The following is a 22,089-nucleotide window of genomic DNA, read 5'->3' as shown; positions in this document are numbered from 1 at the left end:
TCCACCCACTCCCACAACAGACTTTAGAGTACACCAGCACTGTCTGGTCACCAAACTATCTAAATAATATCCAGAGAAGATCAGCTAGGTTTACTGTTAACTGCTACTAGATATACGAGTGTGTTACAAGCATCTTACAACAGCTAGATTGCATTTGGCCCATTTTATATTGAAGAAGAGATAAGATGAAACTGATAATGTTGTACAGAATCATCCATATACTTGCATATAGTCAGCACAATTTACCATTAAACCATAATAACATCTCTCGGCACCATTCATGCAGATTCATTTAGCCAGCTACCAGGCTATAGACTGATACAAATATTAATATTGATTCTCTCTTTCAACCATTCTTACGTGGAATAGCCAGTTACCAAATCAAGCAGCAATACTGTATCATAAACATCCCTCACATTTATAAGAACAGTTTAAGCGATAATTAAATTAAATTTGTACTTTTATGCTCAATTCTAAGTCTTGTACAGTAACTTCTCATTATATAAATGAAATTATACACCATAATGTTGTATAGTTGGGAACCCAGAAGTAATAGGATTTATTGTGGAAACTTTGTTATGCTCTTCACCAACATTATTTTGAGGTTTAATCCCTACAACAGAATATTGGTATATCACTTCAAGTGTTTTTTTATGCAAAAAAAACTGATAACTAGCCTACTATACAGAGATGGAACCATTTATGCAAGCATCAAACATGCAAAATACAAGTGTCAATAACCATAACATGATATATCTTAGCAACAGATAAATAGAAATGAAGTAAATAAAGTTAACAATAAAATACAATTGCATGTAAAACTCTCTCACAGCTGTGCTGTTAGTTGCATGCTTATATTAATAAAACATAGCAGTCCATCATGGAACATTGTATTGTCACCATTTACAAGTGAATGAAAAATATTGCCAAAGCTTGGCCATTGCTCAGCAAATCGTTCCTTTCTAATGGTTATTAACTCTTGTCTTCCTCTTAAAGGGTCTTGTCCAAACTCATTGAATATAGTTATATGTCCTCATACATTCTAACAGCTTCATCTGCTGCTGGAACCAGAGTGTTATCAATTTGCTTGGTCTGATTATTTCGTGCCATCATCACATTCGGGATGCCTTTGTTTGTACCTAAAGTAACGGTGATAAAAATTTCATAAAGTAGCTAGCTATCTATAGTGAAATATACTTGATATGCGATGCTCGTTCCAGGCTGTCACAAACATTGTAGTCCCAACTTGGCTGACGTGTAAAGTGTACCAGGAGACGCAATGTTTAATGTGATCGTCTTCCAGGTTGAAATCGCCATTTTCTTGCATTTCTATTAGAGCGGCCTTTATGGGGTAGTTGACCCTTCCGTTGACCTCTACCCATATCCTTTCGATCACATGATTCTATTACAAGACACCAAAGCAAATCAGTATGAACATCACATGAAATGAAACAACAGTTATTGTATGTGTGTCCCACTCTTATATCATTGTTTTAGAATGTCATCTAGTCAGCATTAATATATTGTTTTTTTTTTAATTTGGGGGTTTACCCTGCTTATCCAACTACAATAGCTGCTGCTAAACATCAGTAGTCCACTATAGGTTATTCTTGTTACATCATGATAATGTGACAAATACAATCTCACTTGAGTAGAGGATGTCTGCAGGTGAGGTGGTCCAGAAGGGTTTCGTCTATATCCTGCCAGGTGTTCTTGGATGTACAACATAAGATACCACTCCCTTCCATGGTCAACCCTGATCTGATCCCACATACCATACTGGCATATGGTTTGCCTAAACAATTCAAATGCTAATAATTAAAAGAAATGTGATTCTAACAATACTTCATAGAATTTTAATAATCACTGTTAACGTTATGGATGAATGTGTGGGTAGTAATGCAGTGCTAGTGTAGTTGCTACAAGTAATGAAGTACCTGTACACTGTATCATAAATCACACTGTTGTTTTTAATAGGCATAGTGCTAAATGCCACAATTTTCCAGCTAAAGCCATCCACTGCACATATGTGGGTCACACCAAACATAACATTTTTTTCATTTTGGTCGATGTGTAGTTTGTGACCAAAATAATCTGCCCTGTATGTTGTAGGATTTGTCATCCTGGCAGTGGAGTTTGTACGGGCACGGCAGTACACAGGTGAGACATATCTCAATGATTCGCCAATTCTCTTTTCTCCTGTTCTGATTCCCCTTGATGCCAATACCCCTGTAAATGTTCTGCGTCCATACACAGGACCCACCTATATGTATATAACACATAGTATGGTTTTAAATAAATGGTTATATCATGTTGTACCTCACTGACAGCAGCGGCTACGACCTCATCTAACTCAGGTTTTGTCAGCCGGCTTGTTTTGTGAATGTTCCTTTCACGGCAGAACCTATATATAGGATGAACCAATCTAAGGACTATATTACTTTTGTATGCTGATTATTCATAAACATATATGCAAACCCTATATATAGCTACAGTGTACATTGAATGAAGCCTACATTTGGGTCTCTAAAATTTTGCCATGCATTATATAGCAATGTAGCTATACTATTAAATAAACTGGTAGTGAATTACTACACATATATGATTCTCAGTCTTAAATTACTTAGCCAGTAATAATTGGAATCAGTGTATTAGTTAGACTATTCATGATCATAATAATGGTGATCGTCTGGTCTGGTATACAATATAGTACCTAATGTTTGCGCTTCAATGTGGGGCTAGACTGGTGATATTCACTGTAGAGCATGCATGCATGTATACATACAAGCTACACAAACACATGTGGACAAGTAGGTAAAAAAAAATTACTAGCTACTTACGCGGTAATCTAGCTTGTTAGCCCGTCTCAATCAAACATGATGCAATTAATTATTGTTGAAAACTGAATGCACGGACCCTTTATATAGCTAGTTATATTATCTATAGTTATATACCCATAGCTATTACTTACGTATGCAGCACTAGTGAGCTCTTTTTACAACTGTAAGTAACTATATCAAGACACACGGTAGTGTGTCGTGCGGCCCAAGAAGCCGGCGCGCCACACCGTGAGTATATTGACAGGAAGAACGAAAACGTCATTTTCACACCTTTGTATCTCGGTGATCACTTATCTGATTGGAACCAAATTTGCTACACAGTTGCCCGCCAGCCAAGGGAGTCTACATTCCAAATTTGAAGGAAATCGCTCCAGCCATTTCCGAGATACGAGCTGCCAAAGTTTCGTTTTTTTTTTCTTCGTTTTTTTTTCTTCTTCTTCTTCGTCTTTTCGCACACTTGCAAAAATTGCTATAACAAGCAAACGCGTACTCCGATCGCCTTGAAATTTGGCACACAGAAAGGGAGTCCAAAGGCAAATCCTAGCATCAAATTTGGTACAAATCCGATGAATGGTTCAGGAGTTATGACCGATTATTCGCGTAAAACAAGATCGATTTGTTGTCACGCCTACAGGGTAAACCGCTTCATGGAATCAGTTGAAAATTGCTATGTAGATGGAGTAACCATCGTAGGAGTGCCTTTTGGTTGTTTGAAAGGAATCGAGATAAAGACCACGGAGATATGACACAAAACCCAACCTGTGTCACAATTACGCGATCGATTTTTATGAATAAAAAAGTATTAGTTTTCACGCCTACTAGGCAAACCGCTTAGAGCAATGAGCTGAAAATCGGTGTATAGCTGGAATCATCTTCATAGAAAGTCCTTGCAGTAGTACAGAAGAATCGGATTACAAACCACTGAGTTATGATTCGAAAGCCAACTCCGTGTAGCAAATGCGAGATCGAGATACTCTAATAGAACAGTCACCCTAATAGAGCATTCGGCTAATTTATTTACTCCATTATAGAATTTTATTGCATCACAAGTTATTCTGTAGGGAGTTCAGCTGCAAACAGTTAATCTTATAGACAGTTCAGCAAGAAGACAGTCACCATGAGGAGAGCTAAGCAAATATATCACTATAGAGATTCAGACCATTACAAGTCACACTGAAGAAAGTTCAGCTATAAACAAGTCATGCACTGTGTAGAGAATTCAGCTACAATTAAGTCACTCTCTAGAGAATTCAGTTACACAGAATTCAGCTACACACAAGTCACTGTGGAGAGAGTTCAGCTACAAACAAATTACCCTTTAGAGTGATCAGCTACAAACAAAACACTTTGCAGGGTGTTCAGCTGCAACAAATCAACCTTTAGAGCGATCAGCAATGAACAAATCAACACAAATCTACCTGTAGAGAGATCAGCTAGAAACAAATCACCCTGAAGAGAGTTCAGCTACAAAATATCACCCTGTAGAGACATCAGCTAGAAACTAGACACAATGTAAGGAGTTCAGCTACAAGCAATCACCCTGTAGAGAGTTCAGCTAAAACAAATCAACCTGCAGAGAGATCAGCTACAAACAAATCACCTTATAGAGAGTTCAGCTACAAACAGATTACCTGTAGAGAGATCGGCTACAAACAAATCAACCTGCAGAGAGATCAGCTACACACAAATCAACTTGTAGAGAGATCAGCTACAAACAAATCACCCTGTAGAGAGATCAGCTAGAAACTACACACAATGTAAGGAGTTCAGTACAAATAAATCACCCTGTAGAGAGTTCAGCTAAAACAAATCAACCTGCAGCGAGATCAGCTACAAATAAATCACCTTTTAAACAGTTCAGCTACAAACAAATTACCTTGTAGAGAGATCGGCTACAAACAAATCAACCTGCAGAGAGATCAGCTACACACAATTCAACTTGTAGAGAGATCAGCTACAAACAAATCACCCTGTAGAGAGATCAGCTAGAAACTAGACACAATGTAAGGAGTTCAGCTACAAGCAAATCACCGTGTTGAGAGTTCAGCTACAAACAAACCAACCTGTAGAGCGATCAGCTAGAAACAAATCACCCTGAAGAGAAGTCAGCTACAAAAATCACCCTGTAGAGATATCAGCTAGAAACAAATCACCCTGAAGAGAGGTCAGCTACAAAAAAATCACCTTGTAGAGAGATCAACTACAAACAAAACATTTTGCAGAGAGTTCAGCTACAAACAAATCAACCTTTAGAGCGATCAGCAACAAACAAATCAATCTGCAGAGAGATCATCTAGAAACAAATCAACCTGCAGAGTGATCAGCTACAAACAAATCAGCTTGTAGAGAGATCAGTTACACACAAATCAACCTGTACAGAGATAAGCTAAAAACAAATCAGAGTTCAGCTAAAACAAATCAATCTGCAGAGAGATTAGCTACATACAAATCACCTTATAGATAGTTCAGCTACAAACAAATTACCTTGTACAGAGATCGGCTACAAACAAATCACCCTGCAGAGAGATCAGCTACACACAATCAACTTGTATAGAGATCAGCTACAAACAAATCACCCTGTAGAGAGATCAGCTAGAAACTACACACAATGTAAGGAGTTCAGCTACAAACAAATCACCCTGTAGTAAGAGAGATCAGCTACAAACTAGACACAAAGTAAGGAGTTCAGCTACAAGTAAGTTACCCTGTAGAGAGTTCATCTACAAGCAAATCAACCTGCAGAGCAATCAGCTAGAAACAAATCACCCTGAAGAGAGGTCAGCTACAAAAATCACCCTGTAGAGAGATCAGCTAGAAACAAATCACCCTGAAGAGAGGTCAGCTACAAAAAAATCACCCTGTAGAGAGATCAACTATAAACAATCACCCTGAAGAGAGGTCAGCTACAAACAAAACACTTTGCAGAGAATTCAGCTACAAACAAATCAGCTTGTAGAGAGATCAGTTACACACAAATCAACCTGTAGAGAGATAAGCTAGAAACAAATCACCCTGCAGAGAGTTCAGCTACAAGCAAAACACCCTGTAGAGAGTTCAGCAACAAAGAAACCACCATGTAGAGAGTTCAGCTGCAAACAAATCACCTTATAGAGAGTTCAGCTACAAACAAATCACTCTGTAGAGAGATCAGCTAGAAACTGGACACAATGTAAGGAGTTCAGCTACAAGCAAATCACCCTTTAGTAAGTTCAGCTACAAACAAATCAACCTGCAGTGAGATCACCTACAAAAAAGCACCTTGTACAGAGTTCAGCTACAAACAAATTACCCTGTAGAGAGATCAGCTACAAACAAATCAACCAGTTGAAAGATCAGCTACACACAAATCAACTTGTAGAGAGATCAGCTACAAACAAATCACCCTGTAGAGAGATCAGCTACAAACTACACACAATGTAAGGAGTTCAGCTACAAGTATATCACCCTGTAGAGAGTTCAGCTAAAACAAATCAACCTGCAGAGAGATCAGCTACAAATAAATCACTTTATAGACAGTTCAGCTACAAACAAATTACCTTGTAGAGAGATCGGCTGCAAATTAATCAACCTGCAGAGAGATCAGCTACACACAAATCAACTTGTAGAGAGATCAGCTACAAACAAATCACCCTGTAGAGAGATCAGCTAGAAACTAGATACAATGCAAGGAGTTCAGCTACAAGCAAAATCACCCTTTAGTGAGTTCAGCTACAAACAAATCAACCTGCAGTGAGATCACCCACAAAAATGCACTTGTACAGAGTTCAGTTACAAACAAATTACCCTGTAGAGAGATCAGGTAGAAGAATTCACCTTGTAGAGAGTTCAGCAACAAAGAAACCACCATGTAGAGAGTTCAGCTGCAAACAAATCACCCAGTAGAAAGATCAGCTAGAAGAAGTTACCTTGTAGAGAGTTCAGTTACAAAGAAACCATCATATAGAGAGTTCAGCTACAAAGAAATTACCCCATAGAGAGTTCAGCTAGAAGAAGTCACCTTGTAAAGAGTTTAGCTACAAAGAAACCATCATGTACAGAGTTCAGCTACAAAGAAACCACCTGTAGAGAATTCAACTACAAACAAATCACCCTGTATAGAGATCAGCTAGAAGAAGTTACCTTGTAGATAGTTCAGCTACAACAATTCACCCTGTAGAAAGATCAGCTAGAAGAAGTCACCTCGTAGAGTGTTCAGTTACAAAGAAACCATCATGTAGAGAGTTCAGCTGCAAACAAATCACCCTGCAGAGAGTTCAGCTACAAAAAAATCACCCTGTAGAGAGTTCAGCTAGACGAAGTCACCTTATAGAGAGTTCAGCTACAAAGAAACCATCATGTAGAGAGTTCGGCTACAAAGACACCACCATGTAGAGAGTTTAGCTGCAAACAAATCACCTGTAGAGAGTTCAGCTAGAAACAAAATACCCTCGGTGTAGAGAGATCAGCTAGAAGAGGTTACCTTGTAGAGAGTTCAGCTACAAAGCAACCATCCTGTATATAGTTCAGCTACATTTCAAGTCACCCAGTAGAGAGATCAGCTGCAAAAAAAATCCTGTGGGGAATAATGGGCATGTAATAAATATATGTATATAATTTGTATAATTACTAATAAAATCAAAAATAATTGAAGTACTAAAATTCTTCTTTAAGTTCTTTTCTTCTTCCTGTGTTAAAGAAAAAAGCACATGGGTTAAAAAAGCCCCAAAGCCAGCCATAGGCCGGCTTTGCAGTATACAAATACAAAAAGAAGTGATATCTAATCAAAAACAGCCAAGCTGTAAAAAAAGGTGCGGCCCCCAAAAAGGCCATGGTGAAAAAAGATGTGAAATCCAAGGTGGCAGCCAAGAAATGGCTGTGATGGTAGGTTAATGGTTACATTTTAATAACGACAATTCAGGAGAATTTTGTGCCGCTTAGTCTTGGCACCAAATTCACCTGAATTGTTGTTATTAAAATGTAACCATTAACCTACCATCACAGCCATTTCTTGGCCGCCACCTTGGATTTCACATCTTTTTTCACCATGGCCTTTTTGGGGGCCGCACCTTTTTTTACAGCTTGGCTGTTTTTGATTAGATATATAATACAGTTCTGACTCTGCAACGGCCTTGCAGCTGTTTGTAGCTATATACAGTAGGTTCATGTACCAAGCTACTTAGCTAGCTATATGTATACAAACCTCTCCAATGAGCGAACACTCAGTCCTTTCCTGCTAGGATATTTGTATTTATTTATTTATTTATTATTATTGATTAGCAAAACCCATTGGGTAAATCGCTAATGTACAAAAACAAAATTTTAGTGTCTATGCATTTTGCAAATGGTTTTTGAAAGTAAGTAAGTCTATATTGTCAAGATCTTCCATATCTAAATTGTTCCAGTCTGGTATTGATCTTGGTAAGAAAGAGTTACTATATCGATTTGTTCTGGCATACAACTGTAATAGCTTCAAGGGATGGTTTGCCCTGGTACTTGTTGCAGGAGATAACACTGGCAGATACTGATTTGGAACATAAATTAATTTGTTTACAAACTTAAACAACAGCATCAGACGTGCCTGTTTCCTACGATCTTCCAGTGTTGGCCATTTTAATTCCACTAACATTTCAGTTATACTGTCCCTATGATTCCTTCTCCAAGGTCTATTTAACACGAAACGTGCAGCACGATGTTGTATCATCTCTAACTTGTGAATGAGTGATTGTTGATGTGGATCCCAGATAGAAGAGCAGTATTCAATAGATGGCAAGACAATCTGTTTATATGCATGTTCTTTTAAGTGAGGTGGACAATGGTGGAGAGTTCTTCGCAAAAATCCCAGTAGACGATTAGCTTTATTGCACACTGAATTTATGTGAGGGGTCCATGACAACTTGTTATCTAAAAGTACTCCCAAATAGTGATGTCTCTCAACAACTTCTAAGGGGATTTTGTACATTGTATAGGAGAACTCACTAGCAGAATGTAGTGTAGATATCTGCATGATGCAACATTTTGAAACATTAAATTCCATTTGCCAAATATCAGCCCATGATGATAATGTGTCAAGATCACTTTGGAGTATCTTATGATCTTCGGGTGAGTAGATAGAACGATAAACTAAACAATCATCTGCAAAAAGTCTCAACTGACTGTGGATGTTAGTTACAATATCATTTATATATATCAGAAACAACACTGGACCGAGCACTGATCCTTGTGGTACACCTGATGTTACACTGCAAGGTGAAGACTGCCTACCATCAATGATTACTTTTTGTGTACGATTTGTAAGAAACGATTGTAGCCACTGTAACAATTCACCTCTTATACCATAGAAATTCAGTTTGTGAGCTGTATTGCAGGTGAAGACTCATACGTTTGTGGGTCCATCGCTCCTTCTCTATTTTCTCCCTTATGAACTCTTCCAACTCATCCAGCAAGCGTATCCCAGCCATGGCTATATATTCGAGGCTATATACCTGTAGCTACTTATTTGCATGGTGCCAACCAATTAGCTATTGTTGAACTGCGCCTCTCGCGTCTATACAATGAGTGTAAGCGGCTGGCCCTGAGGCTAACTATTAAACTATCTGTACATTATAATTAGCGCATCCCCTCTAGTTGAGATTAATTAACAAGCAATGATAGCTAGCTAGATAAGATCTAATCTTCACATAACAATAGAGCTAAGTAGCTAATTGCAGTTAGTATAATTATATTGCTAGTGGAGGCCTGCACTGAGCATTTCAATACTTGCTACACAGTACTGAATCACGTAATCATGCACTGACCTATCAATGTCAACCCCACTCCCACCAAGCCAGTACGGGATATGTGGGGGTTGGGCAGCACAAGTACTTTTTTGTGTCAAATCCCCTTCGTCACATGGTGCATGGGACTATATGTGGGATTTGACCTAATAATTATATAATTCGTCCCAGCTAGGTAGGGGAATTTGACTTTCCACTTCATCAAATCCCCACTATATCCACCCTACTGGGGGTGGGGCTTGACATTTATAGGTGCAACAAAAAATACACTTCAATTAGCTTCTTATGTAGCTACAGTGAAACTGTATACATCTGTACACACACATATGTACACATACACAAACATACACACACAACAAAAAAATGGTATTATTTTTAACATCATTAGCTATATATAATTATAACTACAGTTAATTGCATCCATGTGAGTTAATTGTATCCATGTGTTTTAGGCCAGTAGCCTGTAACAACAGCAAGCATAAGCAAATAAAACACAGCCCGTATGCTAATCACTACTACTCACTTTGGTCTCCTTCTGTACAGCTACACTTTAATTTTCTCTTGATACAATGTAAAGCAATCCATGAGCAGGTTGTAATCTTATGGTAAATTAGCTATCTATAAAAAAAAAAGTAATATTGTTAATTCATCTAGAAGAATGAAACAAATATAATGTAATGTTTAATTATGTCTACAGGGAATCTATAGTTACATGGTGCTATAGAGTATCAGTGCAAAGGCACTCTGGGAATACTGAGTGCCTGGGTCATATTACATAAACTACCAATGCCTCCTCCCCACTGCCCAGGGTTATAGTCATATTGGCTAGTGAGGTGTCATGTGCCCCTATTATTTGTCTAGCAGCTACATGATCATGATACACACACACACACACACACACACACATGCACACACACACACACACACACACACACACACACACACACACACACACACACACACACACACACACACATACATACACACACGAACACGCACACACGCATGCACACGCACACACGCACGCACACGCACGCACACACACACACACACACACACATGATACATGGCACAATCACACTGCAATTGTTAAACAATCGAAATAAAATAAAATATATATGTACCACATGGATTGCAGAATGGAAATAGAAGGGTGGTCATAGTATAGTTCAGTCCAGTGGTTCGATGCACACATATGGTAATCCCAAATGAAACAAAACCACACTGGTTAAATGGTACAATGGTTGGTTGAACAATAGAAGTTATATTTATGTACCACATGGATTGCATAATAGAAAAAGGAGTGGTATTTTTTGTGTGTGTGTCTGGCTGTTTAATTTAGAAATCAATGAAGTAGCAATGGTTATAATTAGCACTGGTCACTTCCATTGTTTGAGGCTTGGTCTAATTGTTTTGCATGTCTTCCATCTAAAAAAAAAAGTATCCTGCCTGCTTTAATTTTGACTGAGACAACATGCACGACTTGTACATTTCATCTACACCACAATCTAGCCATCTATATATCAACTGCATGTATTGTTAGCTTGTAGCTGTACCATGACTGTCAAATCGATAATTTTTTTTTAAAACAAAAAAATGAATAAACAAAAATAAATCAACTGGCTAATAACTATATAGCAGACGATATGCTGGGGAAGACAAAGGAAAATTATTTTTAAATTAATTAATAAAAATATCATATAATTGTCATATGGTCTGGCTGTATAGCTACACTGACTACAAGCCTGGCTAGATTTGAAATTGTTTGGACGTATGAAGCGATATGATTGTAAAACGATCATATAATTATAGCCATAAAGTGGTTGTATGCACCTTTTGATGTACTGCACAAACTATATATCCTCTCCTCCACCGGTACTTTACTTGTGCTAGTCATGATTCCCCCCCCCCCCCTTTTTCACACACTCTCCACATGTTTGCCGTACTTGCACGCACACACACACACACACACACACACATGATACATGGCACAATCACACTGCAATTGTTAAACAATCGAAATTAAATAAAATATATATGTACCACACGGATTATTGCAGAATGGAAATAGAAGGGTGGTCATAGTATAATTCAGTCCAGTGGTTCGATGCACACATATGGTAATCCCAAATGAAACAAAACCACACTGGTTAAATGGTACAATGGTTGGTTGAACAATAGAAGTTATATTTATGTACCACATGGATTGCATAATAGAAAAAGGAGTGGTTTTTTGTTGCTGTTGTTGTTGTTCTAGCAATTTATTTTAGAAGCCAATGTGGTAGCACTGGTTATAATTAGCACTGGTCACTTCCATTGTTTGAGGTCTGGTCTAATTGTTTTGAATGTCTTCCATCTAAAATTTTTTTTTCCACTTGTTTTTTACTTTAAGTAGCCTTTCTCCTTTGACACTAGGGGATTTGACAAATAAATTCACATTTGTACTTAGCTAGCTAGCTATAGATACACATGACACGGCAACTGAGCTCTGCAGCCTTCAGTCCTGGTTGGTTAGCTAGCTACGTAGCTTGGGAACATGCGTGCATGTATATGCATATACTGTAGAATACGGAACACTTACTAGTGTATTTCATAGTCCATGGTCCATGTCTGTTGCAAATCTTCACTGCTTCTTCTCCAGTCATGCCGGATCACTCGTGAAAACCGCTATAATTTTGAATTTGTCACGTGATCGTGAGACTTGGTTGATCATGCGCGTTGCTACGTAACCTGTATTATACATGTAAGCACTTTCATGTCAACAGTCATATACGGCCAGATATCATCTAGTTTTATTTTAGTTTTTCTAAACCCCATCCCCATCCTCTCCTTGACTTTCAACTTGTTTGTTTTAAATTTAATGTCAATTTAAAGATTGCATGTGACCACTTACAATACAAATAATAAATATTATGAGCAATGTAGCTAGATAGCTACAATGACTACAATAACAAATATTAATTCAAGTGAAATATACCTGTAATTATAATAATGAAGAAGGTTACAACAAACTACTAGCTAGCTATACAGTTTAACTTTGGTCAACTCTCATCTCCAGCAGTGTCAGTCTCATCTTCTAAGTAACTGCTTACAGCAGTAATCAAGCCATCAAGACCGAGAACTTTGACAGTCTCAAAGTCCGTGTCCCTGCACAGCGGGCAATTTGCTGAATGACTGGTTTCACTCTAGGGATGAGTCTATTTTGCTTTTTTTCTCACCTATTTTTCTTTCCAGCAATTCTTTTTTACCTACCTATTTTGCTCAATATTTTGCTTGTCAACAATCTATTTTGCTCCATAGTTGGTGTACAATGTAATAATAATAATTACATGTAATAATCAATAAGCACTGTTTACATACACTATGGTGTTTAGATATTAGTGATTGTATCTTAGCATGATTGATGCCTCCATATAATCCTTTAGTGAATTTCCTTGTAGGTCACCAAATCCTGAATTCAATAGTGAGAACACCCTTTCTGCAGCAGCCGAGGAGGGCTGTATGGTCAAGACCTTCTTTACAGCATTTGACCATAAAGGCAAATCAGTTGCATTGAGCTTCCACCATTCCAGAGCAGCAAGTTCATCACTAATACCATCCGCCTTAGCTACATAAGAAGGAAGTTCAGCCTTCAAATTTTCAAGCTCGTCATCCTTAAAGAAGGGAACAACCTGCAATGCATTTACATGAGAAACATCTGGCTTAAGCATTACTATCTTGTGCGGATTGAAAACTCTCACAGCCTTAAAAACTAAAATTTGCTCCTTTAAGGAAGAATCTAGCAGTTCTTGAAAGTAATCTAGAGCTGGTTGCATACAGCTTCGAGCATAGCTGCGATGCCTCTGCTGTGCAGTTGATTGAGCAGTGATACTGCGAATAACAGCTTCAGTGTTTGGAGTATGAGCTGCCCTGACTGCTGCAACAACAGTCTGTACTATTTCATAAGCTGTGAAACTCAGTGGCCCATCTCCTTCAAGGTTATATGTAGCCTTAACAAACACCTCCCCCCAATCAATAACAGCAGCAAGCTCAAGCTTTAAGTGTTCAAGCTTTTCACGGTCAGTTAAAATAGCTAGTAACTTTGGACGAGATGCAGGGCCTAAGTCTGTATTTTCACTTAGGAATGGTTCGATATCACCAAACTGGAGCATTATTTGCTTAAAAATTTCCCATTTGCTCCACCACCTGGTAGCACTATACGATGCCATTGCCTTTCCTGTTTGTTGTTTCCATAGAAATTTGGCTTTAATGCTATGTGAAAAAAGTGCTAGCCAATTACCAATAAACTCAGTCAGGGTTGGTACTTTGAAGTGCTCTCCAACACGATCAAAAGCATGGCTGAAGCATCCAATATCTATTACATTAGGGTAAACAATCTTCAATGTCCTCATTGCTACACTGTTAACAGATGCTCTATCTCGCATAGCAGCAATAAGATGGCTGGAAGAAATGCTGTAGAACACTGAAAGCACTTGTACCAATTCGTGTGCAATTTCTTCCCCAGTGAGAGATTTTGAAAGCAGTTGGATGGCTAGAAGCTGCTGTTGAATTTCAAAAGAATCATTTACAAAGCGCACTAAGACTGCTAATGCCTCTCCACTATGAGAGGTACCATCAAAAATGACACTCAAGAACTGACCCTGGAGTGATTGCTTAATACGTGCCTTTTCTTCTTCTAAAATAAAAGGAATAAGGTCAAACATAAATCTGCGATCTGTAAGGCGATAGCCTGTCTCCTCAAAAAGACTACGAAACTGGTCAACCTTACTTAGTGGTACACCCGCTTGAAGAAATGTTTTGACCACTTTGACTCGGAAAACCTGCTGTTGTTCCGGAAGAGTCTCACCTCGCCCATGAGCTTCTGCATTATACCTTTGCAGAGATTGTGCAATGTCTGAGTCTTTAACATTCCTTTGTTGCAGCTTTTTCTTTCCATTAGCATGTTTAGTAGACTTTAAGTGATACTCAATACTGCTCTTTTTGAGGGGTAACTCTTCCCGGCATCCTTGGCAAAAAAGCTTTCCAGTAGCTACAGTAAAGGGTTCCTTGGAATATTCGGTTACTCTTTGCTGGGGCTTGATCGTTTTTGGGTTGCTCTGCGAATTCGAATGTAATGCTCTCTTCCTGCCAGCTGGTGGATTTTTGGCAATTTTTCTCTTACGAGAGAAGTCAGATGCACTTGGTGCCTTTAGCACACTAAGCAAGGACACTCCACTAGACGTTGGCGTCGTTGAGTTGCTGGCACTTCCGGTAGAACGAGTCCTCGAAGTTGTACTAGTCGAAGTTGTTGTAACATCTGACTCGCGAGACGATTCACGGTCATCATCATTACTAACAATGCTAAGACTGTCATCTACTTCACTAACATCGCTTTCAGCACTTGAACTGTAGTCAATGCGTTCTATCACATCCATTGTAGACACTATTTCACACGTGATTATTCGCTAACATGTATTGTGGGTTCGCCTTCGGGTCAAAGTTCAGCTAGAGCCATACTCATTTAACGTACGAGTGTTAAACGTAGCTATGGTAAGTTGTTACTTGTGTTAGTTATGCAGTTACATTCACACTGTCTGAAACAGATCTGAGATTAACAAATTTTGCTTATTTTGCGCCTATTTTGCTCGATTTTGCTCCTATTTTGCTCGATTTTGCTCCTATTTTGCCAGCATTTTGCTTGTTGCTCTTGTATTCCTATTATTCCAATAATTTTGCTGGCGAAATCGACGCATCCCTATTTCACTCCTCCCCTGGATCAGCAGACTGCACTAGAAAGTGTTCCTGAAGTTGTTAGGAGGTGGATGGAGGATTACGTGTTGATGGCTAAAGTTATGAAACCGTTCACTGCTAACAGTGGAACTACTGGGGTGTGTAGTATTGTGCTGTATTGATATAACAACATATTGCATGTGGCCTGTTAACAGGATTTTAATCAAATTATTGTACATGAAATGAATGGTATTTAGTTGCAGGTGAATATGTCTACACATTGTATTGTTGCTATTCTAGTGTGTAGTGTAGTGTTGTCAACCTGCTACATGGCTTATATTATCCACTAGACATCCACAACTTGTTACTATGCAGTCATCCGTAGTGACAAAAAAGATCACTGCCAGCGTTGAAAAGATCTGTGCTCACCTGGAGACCAGCGCCAGGCAATGTCAGGTACTGTTGAACTTCCCATGTAATCTTTGTCAGCAAATAAATTTACTGCACTGTATGTGGAAAAGACCATACACTGGCCATGTTAAATAGTCACAGTGTTTTGCAAAGCTCTAGAGTGGTTCTGTCTGGTGACATCTCAGCACAGTTCCTAATAGTCCATGGTAATAACAACTATTGTGTTCTTGTTGTAGTCACTGAAGAAAAAGTTTGCTGAAATCACATTCTTGTGGGACCAAGATGTGAAGCATACGTTTGATGACTTTCTCCAAGGTAACACATTGCCGCGGCCACGGATGGTGCCACGACCAGAGTCTGTCAAGCCCCGACCATCCTTCATATCAAATCGAAGATCACGATCAAGATCATCAACTAGGTAGAGTGTGATGTTGTCTGTTATATGATAAGCAGCCTTGCTATGCTCCAGCAAAATTTTGGCCAAGTTTATATATTATGTTTTCTTGTTTTAGAGAAGACCTGTAAAGACCAAATCTTTTTTCTTTTGAGGCTTCCCGTGTTGTGAAGGGTTTAATAATACTTCCTGATTCCATACCATTCATTGTTAGCTTGATTTGTGTGCATACATCACTGATTCATCTTCTCCTCAGCCGATCTCACTCGATGATAGCCAGTGCATCACACAGAGTTGGCAGCAGTAAGTCTGCTGTTGGTGCTACTGATTATGGTTTCCTTTACTCGGCAACAAGCAGTATTGGTCACATGAGTACCTATAGGGTACGATCGGTGTTGAGTCGTGAAGGAGAGGATGAGAATAATAAGCCATCTATTGATGACTTTGATGGGGAAATCTCCATTTTTAAGGTTTGTGTGTGATGTGTTACCAATATATCTGTCTACCGTGAAGAAGAGTGTACTAGGCTACTGATTGTCAAATTTTTAGATGACAAAAAGCACTACAATTGACCAAGCTGTGTTCAAATACTCTAATAGAACAGTCACTTAATCATAGATACTATTGTGATAGCAAGGGAGAGATTGGAAACTCCATTGGTAGACTCAATACTATGCAAATTCTGATTACACACTCCTACAGTTAGGGCAAAATTATCCCTCTCTCTTCCTCCTAGGGGCTTGTTGTATGCCAAGACATTTGTAGCGAACAATGAGGTCTTTCCCTTCCCATGCTCACCTTAGGTAGCCATCATGTGATATTTCAATGATGGAATGAGTGCCACACCCTGGCTTGCACAAGGTCTATATGCTACTGCACATTATGTTCTTCTTGTACAACAAAGAGTGCCGGTGCACGAAACAAGACCTCTAATCACGTGTTGTTAATATATACCATGGGATGATTATTTGATAACCTTTGAAGTCATGGTATCCATCATGTTGGTGTGCTACATGTTCTGCTTATAGTATCACCATCCATGACATCATGTGTAACACTTGCAGGATATCCATGATCAGATATATGAAGTTGATGACTTTGTTAGTGTTAGTTGGATTGGTGTGAATATAAAGCCTGCCAAGCACCTTGTGTGTGCCTTTATTACCAAGTGGATACACACGTATACTAGCTTCTTGACCAAACAGATTGTGTGTGTGTGTTTGTGTGGGTGGGTGTGTACATGCATGTGTGCGTGCATGCATGTGTGTAGCGTGGGTGTATACATTTACATTTAGTGTCCAGTAAAGTGTTATTAGTGTTGATATATGATTTTACACGATCTACTTCACTACTAGACAAAGTTAGCACTGGATGCACTGGGCAAGTTCCTGGAGGAGACAGAACCAGTAGTGGAGCACTTGTCCTATGATCACCACAGCATGGAGTCCTTTATGAAGTTGATGAAGGTGTTCACTAAGGTGTGCTACGGCTCTACTATTCTATTGTGTTAATGTTTTTGCATGATTTTATTTGCTTAATATAATTTATGTGGTGTGTGTTCACCACAACATCATTACAGGTTGGCTCCCAACAGAAAGTTGTTGATTACACGTTTGGTGCTGTCCACCGTACACAAGTGATACTGGAGAAATATGGCTACCCTCTGTCTCATGATCAAGTCCAGTTCTTCCATCATCTGCCGCAAAGGTGACCTATATGTGGAACTGACTGACTGACTAACTGACTGACTGACTGACTGACTGACTGACTGACTGACTGACTGACTGACTGACTGACTGACTGACTGACTGACTGACTGACTGACTGACTGATAGATGGACAGTGGTATCTTGGTTATCAGTTAGGAAAGCGAAACAAAAAAATATTTTTCTCACCATAAAGAGACGGATCCACTGGTTTATTAGTTACAACAACTCCATTATTGCTTTGCTGTTTATCCAAATGGTCTAAAATGCATCTAAAGTATTTTTGTATATGCTGTAGTATGTGTTGTTTACCTGTGTAGTGTGTTTTAATAATATCGCAATAGCCATCAAGTTAGGTTTTTGCTCAGCAGGTCACATTAACTACTCTAATAGAACACTCACTTTAATGTACATATAACTGATGGTCAACATAGCTGAGGTTTCAGGTGTATCATATCATATCTTATTACTAGGTGGAACAACTTGGAGAACAAGGTGTCACTGGCTAAACAAAGAATTAGTCCTCATGTACAGGAACAAGCTGAAATTGTCATGGAGGTACGTAGTCTTGGCTGATTGTCATTGTTAAGTGACAGTCTTCCTCAGAGAGAGATACTTCTTTACCTAACATATTTTTTAGTTGTACACCACTACAATTATACGATTATTAACTTAGTTGTCATCATGTAAACTCTACCACTGGTTGTTGTTGATTTTGGTATTTACTGTATTATCGATAGCTTTTTGGATGAGGCTGTGAGCTTGATTTCTTGACTGTTTGGTGTTGTGCGTAGCCATTGGCGTATTGTGCCTTAACCTTTATTACCCATGCTGGGTAGACATTCTACCATCTCGTCACTGTCTCTATGGTAATGTTATAGTTACCATTCCTAATTAGTTTATATTTCTATTAGACATTTCTCATTCAGAAATAGAACTTTTATTTTACTGACTGTTGCTCAAATGTTTTGCCTTCAAAGTTGTTTCCTAATATGGTGTTGTTGTTGTTGTTGTGTTTACATGTTATTGTGTCCTTGTTAGGAACTGGAGAAGTTTAGTAAAGTGTGTGTTGATCTTCACGAGGAGTTCTTGGTCAGTCCTTGTCTAAACTATGAGTGTTCTGACGAAGAAGCTGACCCTCTGATCAACCAGTATTACACTAAAGTGAAGGAGTTGAAGGTCACCGCTCAGGTGAGCATGGGAATATGAAGGGATGGTCAATGACCTGGGACCAGAGGAGGTTGAGCATGCATCTTGAGAGCTGCTTTTGAACTAGTGCAACTTTGTCACCTCATGAAGTTCTAAAAGGATACTTTAAATATTCATATCAGTGTGTCTGAAGTCATTATACTTAGTATCCCGAGATACCTGAGTATATCCCAGGACGTCTCATAGCATGGATCCACTAGATCCTACAATACAAAGTATGCCGAGATACCTGAGTACATCCCAGGATGTCTGATAGTGGGAAGCTTCTATATCCTATAATAGTTAGTATCCCAAGGCGAATTTTTTTTTGGGCACACTTTGGACTTAGAAAATTTTCACGAAATATTTTTTTCCGGATAATGTTGTGTACGTATCCTGGATACTGACATGTTCAAGACCAGTTAGCAGTGCCAACATAGATAATATACACCCCCTATGGTGCCAACAACGTCGTGCTCTCCGCCAGGCTGGCAGCCGCTAGAAAAGAAGGGCGAAAAAATTGAGCCAGTTTAGAAGAACTCTTAGTTTCTCCTGCCGTTTTTTCAGAAGGACTGTTCTTACCTTGTTTCTCTCACTGGCTGCCTTGCTGGCTGCCTCATCATTATGAACTGATTTGTCAGTGGCGTCTCGCATTATCTGGCAGCACAGAGCTATTCACAGGTATTGGTGAAACTGATTATGTGAGTGTGAAGCAGCTTGTGTTTTATTCTTGTGACACCACTATGTGATTCTTGTGACACCACTATGTGTGTGTGTGTGTGTGTGTGTGTGTGTCTCGTTTTTGTGCTACGTAATGTACCTATCAATGTCACGCCCCACCTACCCCAGGTCGGGAAGCAGGTGGGGATTTGTAGGGGATTTGTCACCCAAGCTCGTCCCCAGGGTAGGGGCATTTGCAACACGAATATCCGTACTTTTCCATACTGTTGTGATTCCCGGGATAATTAGTAGGGGATTCGTAACTCAAAGTTGTCCCCAGGGTTGGGGAATTTGCATTCTCGCATTTGCAAATCCCCAACAGTCCCCACCTCTGCCCGACCTGGGGTAGGTGGGGCTTGGCATTGATAGGTGCATAACTGTTTGTACCTCCTGCAAGGAAGAACAGCTTAAGCCGATTGCATTGAGTTTAAACAATAAATCAAATCTGTGCGTGCATGTGCTTGTGTGTGCGTGTGTGTCAATATAGGTGTTACAAATTCTCTCATGGAAGAACGGCTCTGCCGAATGTGTTGAGTTTAAATTCAAAAAAATTCTGACATTTGTTAACTTATCTGCTTTACCAGTTATAACTGAACAAGGGATGGTCACTACCTATGTATGGTCCTGTAAAACCATCTGTGACTGTGATCAAGATATTTGATCAACCTTGATTTCATCTCAGGAAAAGGGGACAAAGCTTAATTTACTGTTTTGCTAATACAAGCCACTTGATTGCCTCTTTTAAGTCAGTAGAAATTAACATCACAGTGTTGATCTCTTGGTTGATCGCTGTCGTAGATAGTTTTACAGGAGTATTATATATGTGTGAACAAGCAGTTGTGCTTTTGATGGGTTTAATAAAGAGATGTTTTGGTCCTTGGACGCTATGATATTTGTTGTATTGGAGATAACTTTGCAGTTCTACGACTATGCTGCTGTAATCTATGGGCCTCATTATTAGGGTGACATTAACAGAGTTGAATCACTTAAACACAGAGCTTCAAAACTAGTTAGTGACTTTCATCGTTATGAAAGATTACAACCACCCACCTTAGTATACAGAAAATTTAGAGAGCCACATATCAAGAATTGAATGGTAACATGCACCAATCCTTGCAGCTTACCAGATCCACCATTTCCCATTGACATTCAATTGTACAAGCATGCAGTGCATGAAAACTTGTGAAGAAATAATTATTTTCTAAAGAATAATAATTGAACATTGGAATGCACTACCGAAACATGTTGTAATGGTTGACAATGTTAAGTATAAAAATTAAAAAATGTGATTTGAATTGATCAGCCATCTGTCTTAACCTTATTAAGTATTAAAGGAAGACATACAAAAGCATGATAATTATGTGTTTGTTATTTTATTGTTGTGACTACAAGTTTAAGACTGAATTGCATCACAATTCACAATATAAAGTAATATTTTTCCCTAATTTGCCACTCATATGTTCCTTGTACTACAGAAATGTTGCTGTTTTTATGTACATTATAGGTATATTATATTAGGTAATGATTCACTACTTTATTATGTGGTGATGATTTTGTGTGATGATCTATGATTGAGTGTAGTGTTCTTAATTTGTAGGTGGATTCACATTGTTATTGTGAATGATTTACTTCTCGTCTAAATGAGGTGTGGAACAATGAGTCCATACTATGGTGATCTTGTGAGATGACTGATCTATGTTTAATGATGAACAATTTGACTGTGAGCATTCAAGGGTAACAGCAACAACAAAAGACATGATTGAAGTTTTGCATTTAGGTGTATATTACAATAGCACCAGTGTGTGTATCGTAAAGCACCTTTACACAACTAATTTTTGTTGATGGCTACATGTTATTGATATCACCCTCTTTAAGAAAATGGTATATTCTTTTTGCCAGAGTGTAGCCAATCGTATTTTGCTGTACATAGAGTGTATGCTCACCTCAATATGCTAGCTGTATCCTCACACCTGAAGGCTGCATTAGTGTTAGTGTAGTAGATTTAGTGCAAGTTATTTGCTATTTTATCCAATGGTAAATTTGCAGAAGTACTTTTATTACTCCATGATTTATAAGGTAGTTGTGCTTGAAAACTTATTGTCCTTTACTGTCTAAATAATGCCTGCATGGCTGACAGCTGTAAAGAATTACTCGTACAGTGCTTCCTGACCCCTAGGTACCAAGACATGTTCAGATAATCAAAGCCTATTTTTATACAGAGTTACTCTAATGGAATGAACGCCTTAGACGAAATACTCTAATAGAACAGACACATCTACTGTAAGTAAGAGTGTTGATAGTCGAAGGTCAGATAATCAAGTATTCACTTCTATTAGGTGTGATATATTTAATCCATTGTTGTGACAGCT

The 22,089-nt window shown here is 38.7% G+C and overlaps 3 protein-coding genes across 3 annotated transcripts; 2 read left to right on the top strand and 1 right to left on the bottom strand.

Annotated features, from left to right (window-relative positions):
* Nucleotides 1-1,023: 1,023 nt before the first annotated feature.
* Nucleotides 1,024-9,277, bottom strand: LOC136239884 (uncharacterized). Its single transcript, XM_066030629.1, has 7 exons — nucleotides 9,144-9,277; nucleotides 8,796-8,971; nucleotides 2,320-2,432; nucleotides 1,938-2,263; nucleotides 1,648-1,795; nucleotides 1,198-1,402; nucleotides 1,024-1,139 (listed from the first exon to the last, which is right to left on the bottom strand). The coding sequence occupies exons 1-7, from the start codon at nucleotides 9,275-9,277 to the stop codon at nucleotides 1,024-1,026; spliced, it is 1,218 nt and encodes a 405-aa protein (XP_065886701.1).
* Nucleotides 9,278-15,329: 6,052 nt separating this feature from the next.
* On the top strand, nucleotides 15,330-17,535 carry LOC136239883 (uncharacterized). The gene is made up of 6 exons (XM_066030628.1): nucleotides 15,330-15,459; nucleotides 15,652-15,757; nucleotides 15,949-16,130; nucleotides 16,363-16,576; nucleotides 17,171-17,225; nucleotides 17,402-17,535. The coding sequence occupies exons 2-6, from the start codon at nucleotides 15,671-15,673 to the stop codon at nucleotides 17,533-17,535; spliced, it is 672 nt and encodes a 223-aa protein (XP_065886700.1). The 5' UTR covers nucleotides 15,330-15,459; nucleotides 15,652-15,670.
* LOC136240838 (uncharacterized) lies at nucleotides 17,361-21,791 on the top strand. Its single transcript, XM_066031899.1, has 5 exons — nucleotides 17,361-17,584; nucleotides 17,686-17,813; nucleotides 18,286-18,370; nucleotides 18,854-19,003; nucleotides 21,318-21,791. Exons 1-5 carry the CDS (start codon nucleotides 17,546-17,548, stop codon nucleotides 21,342-21,344), a joined length of 429 nt encoding a protein of 142 aa, XP_065887971.1. The 5' UTR covers nucleotides 17,361-17,545; the 3' UTR covers nucleotides 21,345-21,791.
* The last annotated feature ends 298 nt before the right edge of the window (nucleotides 21,792-22,089 follow it).

This window comes from Dysidea avara, chromosome 12 (genome assembly GCF_963678975.1).
Source record: "Dysidea avara chromosome 12, odDysAvar1.4, whole genome shotgun sequence".
Classification (NCBI taxonomy): domain Eukaryota; kingdom Metazoa; phylum Porifera; class Demospongiae; order Dictyoceratida; family Dysideidae; genus Dysidea; species Dysidea avara.
This window is presented reverse-complemented; position numbering and strand designations above follow the sequence as displayed.

What these genes read in the sequence shown, in the direction of transcription:
- LOC136239884 (XM_066030629.1), bottom strand. Translation starts at nt 9,277, where the DNA reads ATGGCTGGGATACGCTTGCTGGATGAGTTGGAAGAGTTCATAAGGGAG. An exon ending in ATCTACACTACATTCTGCTA is followed by an intron (nt 2,433 to 8,795) that starts GTGAGTTCTCCT and finishes AAAGTAATATAG; the next exon opens with TCCTTAGATTGGTTCATCCT. An exon ending in TGCAGACATCCTCTACTCAA is followed by an intron (nt 1,403 to 1,647) that starts GTGAGATTGTAT and finishes GTCTTGTAATAG; the next exon opens with AATCATGTGATCGAAAGGAT.
- LOC136239883 (XM_066030628.1), top strand. Translation starts at nt 15,671, where the DNA reads ATGCAGTCATCCGTAGTGACAAAAAAGATCACTGCCAGCGTTGAAAAG. An exon ending in CCAGCGCCAGGCAATGTCAG is followed by an intron (nt 15,758 to 15,948) that starts GTACTGTTGAAC and finishes TTCTTGTTGTAG; the next exon opens with TCACTGAAGAAAAAGTTTGC. An exon ending in CGATCAAGATCATCAACTAG is followed by an intron (nt 16,131 to 16,362) that starts GTAGAGTGTGAT and finishes TCTTCTCCTCAG; the next exon opens with CCGATCTCACTCGATGATAG.
- LOC136240838 (XM_066031899.1), top strand. Translation starts at nt 17,546, where the DNA reads ATGGAGTCCTTTATGAAGTTGATGAAGGTGTTCACTAAG. An exon ending in AAGCTGAAATTGTCATGGAG is followed by an intron (nt 18,371 to 18,853) that starts GTACGTAGTCTT and finishes TGTCCTTGTTAG; the next exon opens with GAACTGGAGAAGTTTAGTAA. An exon ending in AGTTGAAGGTCACCGCTCAG is followed by an intron (nt 19,004 to 21,317) that starts GTGAGCATGGGA and finishes CTTAATTTGTAG; the next exon opens with GTGGATTCACATTGTTATTG.